This window comes from the organism of the source record quoted next, unplaced genomic scaffold, assembly GCF_019419815.1.
Source record: "Pyrus x bretschneideri cultivar Hongxiangsu unplaced genomic scaffold, Pyrus_bretschneideri_v1 Contig109, whole genome shotgun sequence".
NCBI lineage: Eukaryota > Viridiplantae > Streptophyta > Magnoliopsida > Rosales > Rosaceae > Pyrus > Pyrus x bretschneideri.
This window is the reverse complement of record NW_025999401.1, coordinates 710,408-723,832: the sequence shown is the minus strand read 5'-3', so window position 1 is coordinate 723,832 and position 13,425 is coordinate 710,408. Positions and strand designations below refer to the sequence as shown.

The 13,425-nt window shown below is 38.0% G+C and overlaps 2 protein-coding genes across 2 annotated transcripts; one reads left to right on the top strand and one right to left on the bottom strand.

Annotated features, from left to right (window-relative positions):
- The first annotated feature begins 4,854 nt into the window (after positions 1-4,854).
- Positions 4,855-7,441, top strand: LOC103964191 (pentatricopeptide repeat-containing protein At1g02150). Its single transcript, XM_009377091.3, has 2 exons — positions 4,855-5,297; positions 6,206-7,441. Exons 1-2 carry the CDS (start codon positions 4,929-4,931, stop codon positions 7,439-7,441), a joined length of 1,605 nt encoding a protein of 534 aa, XP_009375366.2. The 5' UTR covers positions 4,855-4,928.
- Positions 7,442-8,005: 564 nt separating this feature from the next.
- On the bottom strand, positions 8,006-12,519 carry LOC103964215 (endoglucanase 4-like). The gene is made up of 9 exons (XM_009377125.3): positions 12,348-12,519; positions 11,250-11,657; positions 10,942-11,034; positions 10,603-10,800; positions 10,383-10,494; positions 9,913-10,079; positions 9,426-9,737; positions 8,252-8,378; positions 8,006-8,070 (listed from the first exon to the last, which is right to left on the bottom strand). The coding sequence occupies exons 1-9, from the start codon at positions 12,510-12,512 to the stop codon at positions 8,006-8,008; spliced, it is 1,647 nt and encodes a 548-aa protein (XP_009375400.3). The 5' UTR covers positions 12,513-12,519.
- Positions 12,520-13,425: the final 906 nt, after the last annotated feature.

Below are 13,425 nucleotides of genomic sequence, written 5' to 3'. Positions count from 1 at the left end.
TTGACAAATTGGTTTGCATAACCAAAGTCCGAGTTATCATTTGAATGCGCTTTATGAAAGCTTCTGCCAGACCGTTTTGGGTGTGAACATGGGGTACATAATGTTCAACTGCAATCCCAACAGACATGTAATAATTGTCAAAGGTCTGTGACGTAAACTCTCCAACATTATCTAGTCGAATCGATTTGATCGGATAATCAGGGTGGTGAACCCTTAATAATTTGCGTTAGGAGTTTCGCAAATGCAGCATTATGTGTGGACAATAAGTAGACATGTGATCATTGTGTCGATGCATCAACCAACACCATGAAATATCTAAATGGTCCGTATATTGGTTGGATAGGTCTACAAATATCCCCTTGAATCCTTTGAAGAAAGTTAAGAGGGTCGTGAATAATCTTGTAATTGAGGGTTAAATGTTCAACTTCCCCAGGGAGCATGCTTTGCAAAGCGAATGGCCGGGATAAGATTTCAAGTGATGCCCATGTGATAGTTTGAGGATATGGTGCATCATATCTCATTCGGGATGTCCCATTCGATCATGTCAAAGCAGGAGAGTGTCTTCGAACCCAACCATAGGACCGGCCACATGGTGTGTCTCGAGGGCTCGAATGGTTGTTATGTACAACCCACTCAGGAGACGTTCCAACTTTTCGTGAATACGCTTCTAGCCATATTTGCAAGAAGTGATACAAAGAAATTCAGAACCATTCTCTTTAGTGGTTTCAACATGATATTGATTATCTTGAATATCTCTAAAACTCAGCAACGTTCAACATAGAGAATAAAGTGTTTCTTTAATGGTTAATTTAGTACCATTGGACAACATTATACGGGCCTTTCTGTATCCTTCTATCAAGTTAGATAAGCCTGGGAGGGTTGTCAGAGGTGCATTCTTAGGTACGAAGTTAGTGAAATAGTGTTTCTCATGCAATGGTGTGCGTGGTTGCACTATCAGCCAGACAACTAACTTCTCCACTAGTCATACCTAGAAATAAATTAATTGAATAAGTCACATGCATAAATATAAGTCCATTCATTCAATTAATCAGTTTGAGAAATAATGTCCATAAAATAATTATCCATAATTCAAAACAAACCAAACCAAACAAATAATTCCAAAGACTTAGAAAAATTGTCCAAAAATTAAACCATAAACCTAAAATTTAGGGGGGAGTTCAGCCACTCCTATTGGGTTCGGCCACTAAGGGTATAAAAATACCCTAATATGTCTTAGAAAAATAAAACTTTATTCTTCCGTAAGAGCAGATGCCTCCTTAAAATCTGAAACCTCCGGAGTTGTAGTAGCATCTTCGGGATGTTCCACGTGCACAAAGTTAGTCATACGACGGGAGTGATACTTGACAATAGCCTCGGGGTTAGCTCGGCATACGTGTAACCAATGATCCTTTGATCTACAACAGTAGCACATGTCTATTTTAATGGAATCCGATTGAATGGTAGCTTTTCCCTTATTCTTAAAGTTTGGGGCCTTCGGGGCAAGGGGTTAGCGCTTTTGGGTCAAATTTCCTCCCTTGGGTGGGCCTCTATTCGATGGACCTTGGGCCTATGGTGGGCCTTGCCGCCCATTACCACGGTCACGACGAGGTTTACGTCAATTGTGGTTGTTAGATTGGTCACATGCACTTTAGGCGAAGCGTTCGAGCTAGTAGGTCGAGCTTGAATATTCTTCATCAAAAACTGGTTCTGCTTTTCAGCAAGAAGTAGAACAGATATCAAATTCAAAAATTTGGTGAACTTCAGTGCCCTATATTGTTGCTGTGTGACAATATTGGTGGCATTGAAGGTCGAATATGTCTTCTCCAGGATATCTTGTTTAGTTAAGTCTTCTTTAAAGAACTTAAGTAGTGATCGGATTCTACAAACTTCAGAGTTGTATTCATTCACAGACTTAAAAGTCTTGGAAGCGTAAATGCTGCTAGTCATATCTTGTTTCAGGCAAGTAAATGTCTTTCTGGTGATCGAAGCGTTCCGCCAGAGCGAGCAAGAAGGTACGTGGATATTCCTCCACGAGGCACTCGGTCTATAGTGCATCATGGATGTGTTTTCGAATGAAGATCATAGTAGTAGCTTTTTGAGCTTCGTCGGTGGGTTCAACGTCGATTGGTTCCTCGATAGTAGCTTTAAAACTCTTTGCAGTAAGATGGAGCTTCACATCTTGAACCCACTTCTTCCAGAGACTTCTAGAGCAGTGAAATAGTGCTTGTTCATGTTCGACATGTCCTTAAACAAAGGGTATAAGAAAACATGGTTAATCATATCGAAATCCATAAACATACATTATAGAACATTCGGGTTCTATAGACATGTATTGGTTTAATTTAAGTATGAAAGCTATGAGTTTCATGTGGTAAGTTTTGAATGAAATCCTCGGGTTTCAAAGACACTAAATTCGAAACTGTAGGTTCGATTTAGTTATGAACGTTTAGTTCGTATAGAGTACCTGCAAGAACACAGAATACAACATACAATAAAGTGTAGTGAATTTATGGATTCCTTAAGGAACCTAAGTGTGAGTGCGTCGGGACTACGAAAGATAGTCAACGGTTTAAAGAAACGAAAAAATTTATTGAATCATTAATGCCAAAAAGTGGGCTCCAGGCCAATAATTTTGGATTAATTGTTTGATTAATGGACTGTTGGTCACTTTAATTAATTCAATGGATTAGACCATATGAGGTCGATCGTAGAAGCAAAAAATAATAATAACATTCGGGTTAAAATGATTTAAAATGCTAAAAAAATTGGATTCAAAAAACCATAGCCTAATAACATTAGGCTTGGGTGCCATGAGTAGGGCAAAACCTTAAAGGGCATATTAGGCCTCGGGTGGTTACGAAGGCAGCCCAAATCATGGCTGTAAGCCACGAGCCATGTAATTGGGACGAGCCCAGCAGTGAAACTGTTGACGTTTTAAGTCGAAACGGCAGTGGGTGCATAGGCCCTAGCACGGGGCTGGCCTGAAAGGTGGGTGCGTGCAAAATCCAACGAAGCTAGCTTCGATTTTGGGCTGGGGGAACAAGCCCAGCCTACTAGGCTGGCTGTTTGGTTGTGGGTCGGAGCTAGGACAAAGCCTAACAAGCACAAAGGCTTGCTAGTAGATCAGGCCAAGCTGCAGGGTTTTGGCCCAGCAAAGCTGCAGACGTGCTGGTGGGCTCGGGTCTTCATGCTCGTGTGAAACTTAAACCAGGTCGAAGCCTAGTTGTATTGCGCAGAGGCAACAAGCCCAAAGGGCTACTGCGAGTGTTCTGTCCCAAGATGGTCCATGTAGCTAGGCTTCAGGCCAATGATGGGGTATGGCGGTGGTGGTATTGACGGTGGCGCGGCAGTGATGTCGCGGCTCAGCCGCAAAAAATCCTAGCTTTTTTTTCTCGAATTCTAGGGTTAAAAACCCTAATTGCTTTTAAATTAATTTCGATACTTGGACTCACAAATTCCACATATCATAATTGCATGTTGTATGAACAAGTATATATTGACAAAATATATATGCATATATACAATATATATAATTGAAAGGAAACTATAAATATAGGGAGTTCATGCATCATGGGGAATGTTTTCATGCTTCAAAGTTTTTTCAAATATCTTAATTTATTTTAGAAGAACCTGATTGGCAGAAAACAATTGAAAGCCTTTGAATTTGTAGAAGAGATCCTCCTCTTACGATCCTTCAGTTCCTTAGCTTCTAGCAAAAGCGTGTTGATAAAGTATTGTAGGCCTATTTGACTGAACTGTATAAAGGGCAGAGAAGGAGAGGGGTCGACGACAACAGAGAGAAAAGAGAGATATGTAATTCTGAAGTGTGTATTGCATCACCCCCTTATGCTTTTATTTATAGTAGTAGGATTGGTAGAAACCTTACCCTAATAAGATTATGTCTTTAATAAGAATTAAACTACTAAAGGGAATATACAAGATACTCCTAGATACACTAGGATTTACACAATCACATTCCTAATCCAATAGGACTGCAACAACATTGAGGATTTTAAGTAGTGATCTAAAAAGTAGACAATTATGATCATTAAGCAACATTGCAAGATGAGATAGAGAGATGGAAAAGTTAAACGAAAATGTCCAAACGAGAAGGTTGCTAGCATTCCCCTTTACGTTTGATTATCCACAGTTTCATTTTATTTTATCCAATAAATTATAATTTCTCAAAAATTTAAAATGACTAATTAATTTGCCTTGAAAATTTTATGTGATGATTATCGAAAGAAACCTAAAATATAGATTGTTTTGATAATTAAAATGCATTATGGGTAGCCTTAAAAGAAAGATGTGGACAGTCCTTTTCTATTTTTTGAAAAAATATGACATCCTTATCATAGAAAACCTCTTGGTTCTGGGGTTATTAAATTGAACTCAAATTTTGTAATTTTAAAATTACTTCAAAAAATATTATTTATACTAAGGAGGGAAGGTGAACTTAGCTTTAAGATGAGCTAGTAATAATGTGATTCAACTTTGCCTTTGGAGATAATCGAATCTAAGACATCTCACTTACAAATGAAGATGAGTACTATTAGACCGTAGTACTAAGTGGTAATCTTAAAATTACTTTAGAATTGCAAATTACTACTATACTTTAGTAGTATTTTTATGTTTGAATCTCATGAAGAGTGAGTTTATTCGTCCACTCTTTGGAGTAAAAATTTTTTGTATGAAAAAATAAAATAAATCATTACTTAGAGAGTTTAGACTTCTACTATAAATAAATTTATTTTTAGGAAAAGAAAAAAAATAAAAGAAGAAAGAGGAAATGAAAATAATAGGGCCATGAAGTATTTTCACAAACTTCCTCTCCCTCTCTCACCCCATTTCTATTGGTTTGTAAAATTTAATCTCCGTAATAAATTTAGTCTATAAATTTAACGATAAACTCTCCTCCACCAAACAAAATGCTTCCCCACACTTCCGTCCACCACCACCACAACGCCATCCTCTCCTCCTCCCTCTCCTACTCCCGCCCCCTCCCATGCAAAATCCCAACTCGGACCCTGCCCGGTTCCATAAATTTTCTAAAACTCCCCGCCATCTTCTGCTCCATATCCCAAGTCCACAACTATGGCACCGTGGACTACGAGCGGAGGCCCATGGTCAAATGGAACGCCATTTACCGGAAAATATCGCTCACGGAGGACCCCGAAGTGCGGTCTGCTGACGTGTTGAACCAGTGGGAGAAGGAGGGCAGGAAGCTCACCAAGTGGGAGCTTTGTAGAGTGGTCAAGGAATTGCGGAAGTACAAGCGCTATGACAGAGCTCTTGAGGTAAAAGAAGTGAAATTTATACTGAAAATTTGTATTTTGTGCTGTTATTTTGTGGGTTTAGGGTGTTTTGATTAGTGGGTCATTCATAGTTTTGCTGGGAAATGCTTCAGTTGAATCTGTGTCTTTATGCTCCTGGGTAAATTCGACATTGGGTTTTTCAATTTGGTGTTTCTGAGTGTACTTTTATTGATAGGTAAGTGAAAAATCAAATTTACTATTTAAATTGATTGGTCTGAAAGTCTTGTTTCTCATGTCTCGGTACAATCATGCATTGGTTTAGGTAATGCAGTTCATATGTTTCTCTAGGTTATAGTATCGGTATTTGGAAACTCTTGGCCTAAAGTGTTAAGCAACCGATACAGTTTAAAGGCCTATTCCGAGTCTGTTAGCTGAAGGAACAATGAGATTTTTAGATGTCACAACTGCTGATTCTCTCAAGATGTCTTGAGATTGCTTATATTGGAATGCATTATGCATGTTCGTATAAAATGACAAATCATCAAGTATCTGTATACTGTGATTGCGAAATGGAATAATCTCTGAAAGGATGTTTTCGTTACAGGCCAACTCTTACAATGTCTTGAAACTTTTAGTAATTTTTGTTTGTCACCTTATAGTAAGCCAATACATACAAATGAAAATGTAACCTGGATTCTAAATTGATTTATATCATAAGGGCTCTATGACCATACGGAAGGTTTTGACTCATATGAACCAAAGCGAGAGAGAGTAAGATTTTATTACTGAATGACATGGAGTGGAGAAGTCTGAGGATAGAAGTGGTAAAGTAGTAAATTTCACCTGATTTGCTGTATTTTTTGAATTGGAGAGGCAAGATGGCATGTCGTATTGGAGAGACAATATGGCATGTTGTATTATCGGTTCTGAATTTTTCATGCACCCTGCAGGTGTATGATTGGATGAGCAACAGGGGAGACAGGTTTAGAATATCCACTAGTGATGCTGCAATTCAACTAGATTTATTTGCTAAAGTTCGGGGAGTTGCTAGCGCTGAAAATTACTTCCTGAGCCTGCCAGATACATTAAAGGACAGGAGAATATATGGGGCTCTACTCAATGCCTATGTTTGGGCTAGAATGAAAGAGAAGGCAGAAGCATTACTGGATAAAATGAGAACTAAAGGTCATGCATTGCAATCTCTTCCATTTAATGTGATGATGACACTCTATATGAATCTCAAAGACTATGATAAAGTTGATTCGATTATTTCTGAAATGATAGAGAAAAACATCCAGCTAGATATATACTCCTACAATATCTGGTTATCGTCTCGTGGATCCCAAGGATCTGCAGAACGGATGGAAGAGGTTTTTGAAAAGATGAAAGTGGACAGAACCATTAATCCCAACTGGACCACATTCAGCACAATGGCTACAATGTACATCAAGATGGGGAAGCTTGACAAAGCCGAAGCTTGCCTGAGGAAGGTTGAGAGTAGAATCACAGGTCGGGATCGGATACCTTATCATTATCTTTTAAGTCTTTACGGCAGTGTTGGCAAGAAAGAGGATGCTTATCGGGTGTGGAATGTATACAAAGCAATTTTTCCCAGCATTCCGAATTTGGGTTACCATGCGATAATGTCTTCTCTGCTCAGATTAGGTGATGTTGAAGGGGCTGAGAAGCTTTATGAGGAATGGCTGACGGTTAAGTCAACATACGACCCTAGAATTGCAAATCTTTTTATAGTGTTTTATATTAAAGAAGGGGATTTTGATTCTGCCCAAAGTTTCTATGACCACATGGTTGATGTAGGAGGAAAACCCAACTCGAGTACATGGGAGTCCCTCGCTGAAGGGCATATGGAAGAGAAGAGAATTTCTGAGGCATTATCCTGCTGGAAAGAAGCTTTTTCTGCTGAGGGATCAAAGAGTTGGAGGGCAAAGCCGGTAAATGTTTCTGCCTTCCTCGAACTTTGTGAGCAAGAATCTGATTCGGTAAGCAAAGAGGTTTTCATGGGACTTTTGAGGCAGTCAGGACAGCTAAAAAATAAGTTGTATGCATCATTTCTTGGCTTAACTGATGATGTTAATGATAAAACTATTGTTAATGAGGATGATGATGAGAAAGCAGATGACGGGTCAGAAATTCTTTTGAACCAATTGCAGGACACTACCCCGTGATACTTCTTGAATGTTTGGGAAAATCTGCTCTAATTTATCGGGTTTACCGAAAGTTTTTCACTGAGATAGGATCCATTCACGTTTCAGTGTGGTCCTTCCTTTCCATGATTACATTCTACTTGTTGTGGCTGGGTATATGCGAGCTGCCAAGTTGATAGGGCCTTCATATCGGAGTGAGTTCTGAACGGAAGATTCTGCTCTGCAGAAGAATATGTTGGTGATTTGTGACTGGAGACGCCATCTCCACTCATCGTTTGCGGTGAGTGTTGTTATGAAGTTCTTGATGTAATTTGTGTAGTTAAAGAGCAAGAATCTATGCAGTCGATTACATATAACTATAAATTCCTAAATGATATGTTAATATAGCCAATTTTGGCCGTCTCTCCCGCTCTCTCTCTTCAACATTAGTTGTTGAAGGGTTAAAACAAGAAGTAAGGGCGAAAGCAGCGTAAGTTGTTTGCTGTAAGTTTGATAGTCCCAACATTAGGAGGACACCATTGTGGATGATCGACGCACATTACCTCGAAACAAGCACCGCAAACGAGCCCGTCGTTGAATAGTACTCTACAGCTGTTGTCTCCGAGTCATAGCCTTCTTGGCAAAGATCACTGTATATCCATATGCGCCTTCTGTTTAAAGTACAAGAAATAGATCAAGTTAAAACTATCCATGTATCGGAAACAAAAATTTTGTATGTGCCGGTTATATATACATTCCTCTCATACGTATGGCACTAAATGGGTTCATTACTATCGTGAGAGAGAGGTGTTATATGAAACCAGTGAATAAAATAAAAATTCTTTCACTTACTCATGGTTCCTGATCCACCCATGTCACCATAAAGCGTTGCGTGTGCATCGTCCCAATCATTGCTCACGGCTTTCTCGGCCAATGGCGCTTTTGTTGCCCATGGCTGGAACCAAAAGAGCCATGGACACTGCCCATGGAAACAAGTTCTGAAACTTAGCCAAGACTATATATGATTGTGTGAGAAAAGCGGAATACTATTGCATTTTTACACACACACACACAAACGCACACGCACACATTGTGGTCTTTGCAGGCCCATTTTCCATGTGCAATGAAGTTAGTGTGGCGGTTGGTAAATCCAAACATGCAAGCAAGGAGCCTGTAGCCATGTTCACATAGATTCTTATCTCATTCCATTCCAGTGGCTCGAGTAGTAACCAATGGTGAAAACTAAAAAATCCATGGTTTCCCGCTAGAACCCCATTTCACCCAAGTTGGTGTGAAACTGGAAAAAAGAAGCGGTTTTTCGCACAGCTTGCTCATAGTGCAAGTCCCACTTGTATATCGTATTTGGCCGAAGAAGCATTGGACAGGTTGGAGTTCTTACCTTCTTGGACTCAATGGACCAAGATCTGCTATCATTATATGGGCATGGCAGTTGCTTATTAGATACATAATTAACGTTAAACTTGGCTGGTAATGTCTTTATTGGATTAAGTCATCCCAAAGCTGAGGTGGATGGCATTATCTGGATGGGTGTTTATACTAAGTATAACTCGTGAATTGTTTTCTTTCTAGTTTTGTTTAAAGTGATAAAGTCTTTTCTTAAACAAACGAGATATCAGAGTGGAGCAATCAAACTCGGGAATTAAGATACAAGAGTTAACAATACTTTTGATTCACTGAGCTACAAGCCTCTTGCTATGCTGAATAAGTTCTTAATTTCCTACAACACTAAATTTTATTTATTTGTACAAACAATAGTAGGAGGACAGAACGACCACATAACCTTTGTATAAAAAAACAGATAGAAGAAAGGATCAATTTTTTTACTAGAAGGTAAATAATAATTCTAAAGGATCATCACATTCTTTATGTAGGTTCTAATAATATTTGACAAATGATAAGGAACTACATCAACTCATACTCTTGATCTTTCTAATGATGAATTGTTTAGGATGGCTAATAGTCACTTCCTCCAAATTGTCCTACACAAAATTAGGAAAGCTCAAACTTTGAAGTAAGCCAATACACCCACAAAAGGTGCATTGATATATGTGGTTGGCTCCGATTGTGGAACATTATATCGAGAGTCTTGAAATGTATCATTCTCAGCAGGCCCTCCCACAACTGCACCTATTAATAAATTAGGGTTTGGATCGGTGCTTTTGAAATACAAGTCTCCTTCATGGCACTGCATGTGTTGTGGGTGCTTATCCATGGAAGGTATCACTGATCCCCGGTGATGTATTTTCTGAGGGAACTTTGGCCCAAATCCAACCATGTATGACATCTCCAATGGGTTGCTTCCTAGTATATAATCAACCTGCATTAAAATTACCAATTAACTTCAGCCACAAATTATAATGTAACAATTAAAAATCTAATAGGATTGTTCGCGCATACAGATGATGATATATGTTGCGGCCGGACTTACACATATGTTGCTAGACTGTAAATTTAGACCGGACATTTTGACAAATATGGAGACGTATATGTACCTGTCCTTTGGTGAAATTCACCAGCCTATCTGGAGTGATAATAACATTGTTGCCACAGTTCACAACTTTGTTGGCAGCTTTCATGTAGCCAGCATAAACTAAAAGAAGAAATGATAAGGATGTTGAATGTTGCAGGTTACTTCCTCCAGGTTTGAACAATAGCCCACCTGATATATATATATATATATATATATATATATATGAAAGTAGAAAATTAGTATATCAAGATAGGGAAATACGTACCGATCTTTTACGCAGGTGTGTGTGTGATATGCATAAATGCTGAAAATTTTATTTATAAATTCATTAGTTTTACTATTTCAAAATACGCACATAAATAAATGTACAGTGACAAAGTAAGAGTGTGACTAACATTTTTCGTCATTAACATATTTTCAATACTTTACGATAGTGATTCACATTTTGGAAAACTAATGACATAAATAGTTGGGTCAATTATAGGAAACTACCTGGTGAAAATGTGACTGATTTTGGAGCAGGTGATTCAGGCAAAATAGAGCATACTAACTCGTCCGCCTTGGGAATAAAGGGATTAGAAATGCTGGGATCAGTCATCGCCCACTGCAAACAAAGTAAATAAAAGAAAAGAAAATTTAGCTGGATTGAAAACCTAACGTAGGTTGATCAAAAGAGAAGAGATGAAGAAAATGGTGTTAACTGAAAACTGACCTGAGAAACAAGTATGTTGATGCCAGAATGCTTTGAATCCCATCCAAATTCAGTGACAGAACCAGTTAAGTACGGACCGCCATTAACCTTTCTTATTACAGTGGACTCCAAGTAGTGTATGTTAGCTAGGACATAGTCCCAGTAATATGGTGCCTTGGTTACCTTGTATAACCACGCAGCTCCCCAGAGCAGTTCATCCTGCAACAATTGTTTTATTAGTCGCACATAATTGTTTATGCTGAAAAAAGTTTATTTAACACGACACTGTATCAAAATTTTTGACATGTAATTAAATTTGGAAAGCAAATTATAAGGTCCCATGATCAATCAGTTATATACCATGTAGCCACTGAAGTCGCAGTAAAATGGGCATGCTCCTTCACCAATACTGTCATTGTAAGACCCCCTATACGTATCCGCGAATTCAAACACCTGATTAATAACCATACAAAGAAAATTTATTAACCTAAAAAGTTTCAATATACATAGCACAAAACATAAGTAGAATGCTATCTAATGCTTGGAATTTTTTATTATGAGACAGTGAATCTCGATCAGAATCATCAGATTGATTGTTGTCTGGATATACGAGACAGATTAATTGACTCACAATACATTTACAAGTCTAGAAAGAAAATACTGTATACCTGAATAGACCGGTTAAGAAGCAAAGCCGAGTAGAATCTGTCCGAATCTTTAAACACCATGGAAGAAGCTGCGAGTGCAGCTGCAATCTCAGCTGAAACCTCTGAGCCTGGCTTTTCTTTAGTTACTACATAAGAGGTTCGAGGGGTGTCCATGTCTTCAGGTCTTTCCCAACAAGTGTGGTCGCTATTGGGGTCACCAACAACGCCAACAACAGAATCAGGTACATTTGTGGATTTAAGCAAATAATCTGTCCCCCATCTTATAGCTTCCAAAGCAAATGGAAGCTCCGGGCCCATTGATTGTCCAAACTCTAGAACGCTCCATGACAACATTGTTGTAGTGAATGCCATGGGAAAGTTGAACTTCACATTGTCACCGGCATCATAGTAACCTCCTACAAGATCCATCTTTGGATGGAAAAAGAGCATATATATGTCATGCATTTAGGTAGTACTTGATACAAAACCTTTATCAAACTCTAAGCGCTTCCACGTACTCTTGAGTGGTTCATGAAATTAAGCACGTTTACTCATAGGGAATAGGAAATTTGAATCATTCTGATTCTTGAGTGCTGTTTGTTCACTAATTAAAACATGGGCATGAGAATCATTTCATCAAAATAAAAATGTGAGTTTCTCAAAATTCTTAAGCAAACACCTGAAAATCGAGAATCAAATTAACTAAAGGGCTAGTTGATCCTTGCTTACTTCTTCTTTTCTGTGTTCTCGATTCCTTGCTTCTTAGAGAAACACCTAATTTGATGAAGCTATAGTAGATGCTTATGTATAAATCATTTAAAAGTACTTTCAATAAACCGTAATTAAAGTAATTACAATTTATTTTTGTCGAACACTGCTAAAAGGACTTTTTATAGCTTAAATCGTTTTTAGCCATTCTAAAAGCACAACCAAGCAAGTCATTAATTTATGGTTATTGTTTTTTTTTTTTTATTTTTCCAAAATTTATGATGATTGTTGACTTTTGTAGACTAAATAGTCAACAAGTATCTGTTTCGGACAATGTATTGCGATTAATTGATTAACTCAGAGAGAGAGAGAGAGAGAGAGAGAGAGAGAGAGAGAGAGAGAGAGACTTACACCAGCATCAGAGCCATCCTTTAGAGCAGAATCTTTCCTCCAAGTGATTCGTTGTGAAGGTGGTAACTTTCCCGACCTTTGGCCTTCAAAAAACAAAAGACACTTTGACAATGCATCTGCGTAGTTATGTGAAGACGCAACTTGTGCTGTGGCCATTGCCAACATCCATGCTAATATTGACAACCTTAGAAGGGAACTGCCACACATGATTTTACTCATTGTTTCTCTTCTTTTACAACCCAATTTTTTCACTATATATATATCAAAAACTTAAAGAATTCTCAATTTTGGAGAAGAACCAATATAATCTCTCTGATTTGATGAAAAGAAACTCAGTAAGCAACTGTTTATATACTACTTAAACGCGTGTTTATGCGTGCCTAGATGTTATGAATTATATGCGTGCATTGTACACACAGTTGGCTTATTTCGTAGATGGAAGTCCACGAGGTCATCAAAATTGGCCTATTTTCCATATAATTCTGCACAGTTTGGAAGAAAGCTAGGTACAATTAACCCATTCAATATTTTTTCGTAACTTAATTGGTAACTTATTTATCCAATATTATTGTAGGTCAAGTGGTCAATTCAAAGTCACCTTTAAGAGCCATTCCATATGTGCTTGAATGATTTACTTATTATCTGGGATGGGTACGTAGTATACAGGTAGTTAGCTTTTCTTTACTTTTCTGTTACAACAGTTATCTATGCGTACAAGATCAATCTTCGTTATTTCTGTTAGACACACACGAATTTGTCAAAATAAATCATCTAGAGAGTTGTTAATCAATTGTCACGTGAATTTAAATGAGAGAGACACCACAACAACACCACATGCCAGATTAGGTAGAAATAGAACGTTATATTTCACCGTGATCAGTATTAATATCGCAGCATGAAAAGCCGCGTCGCAAACATGATAAAAATATGACTTATATCGTGTGATTCTACTACTAATTATACTATGATTTGTTGTTGTGCATTAGGAAGATTTATTTTCTCCACTTTTATTTTGTCTTGTAGAAGAAGCTCTGAGCAGAGTTCTAAACTTACTTAACTCAACTAGACGAATCTCTTT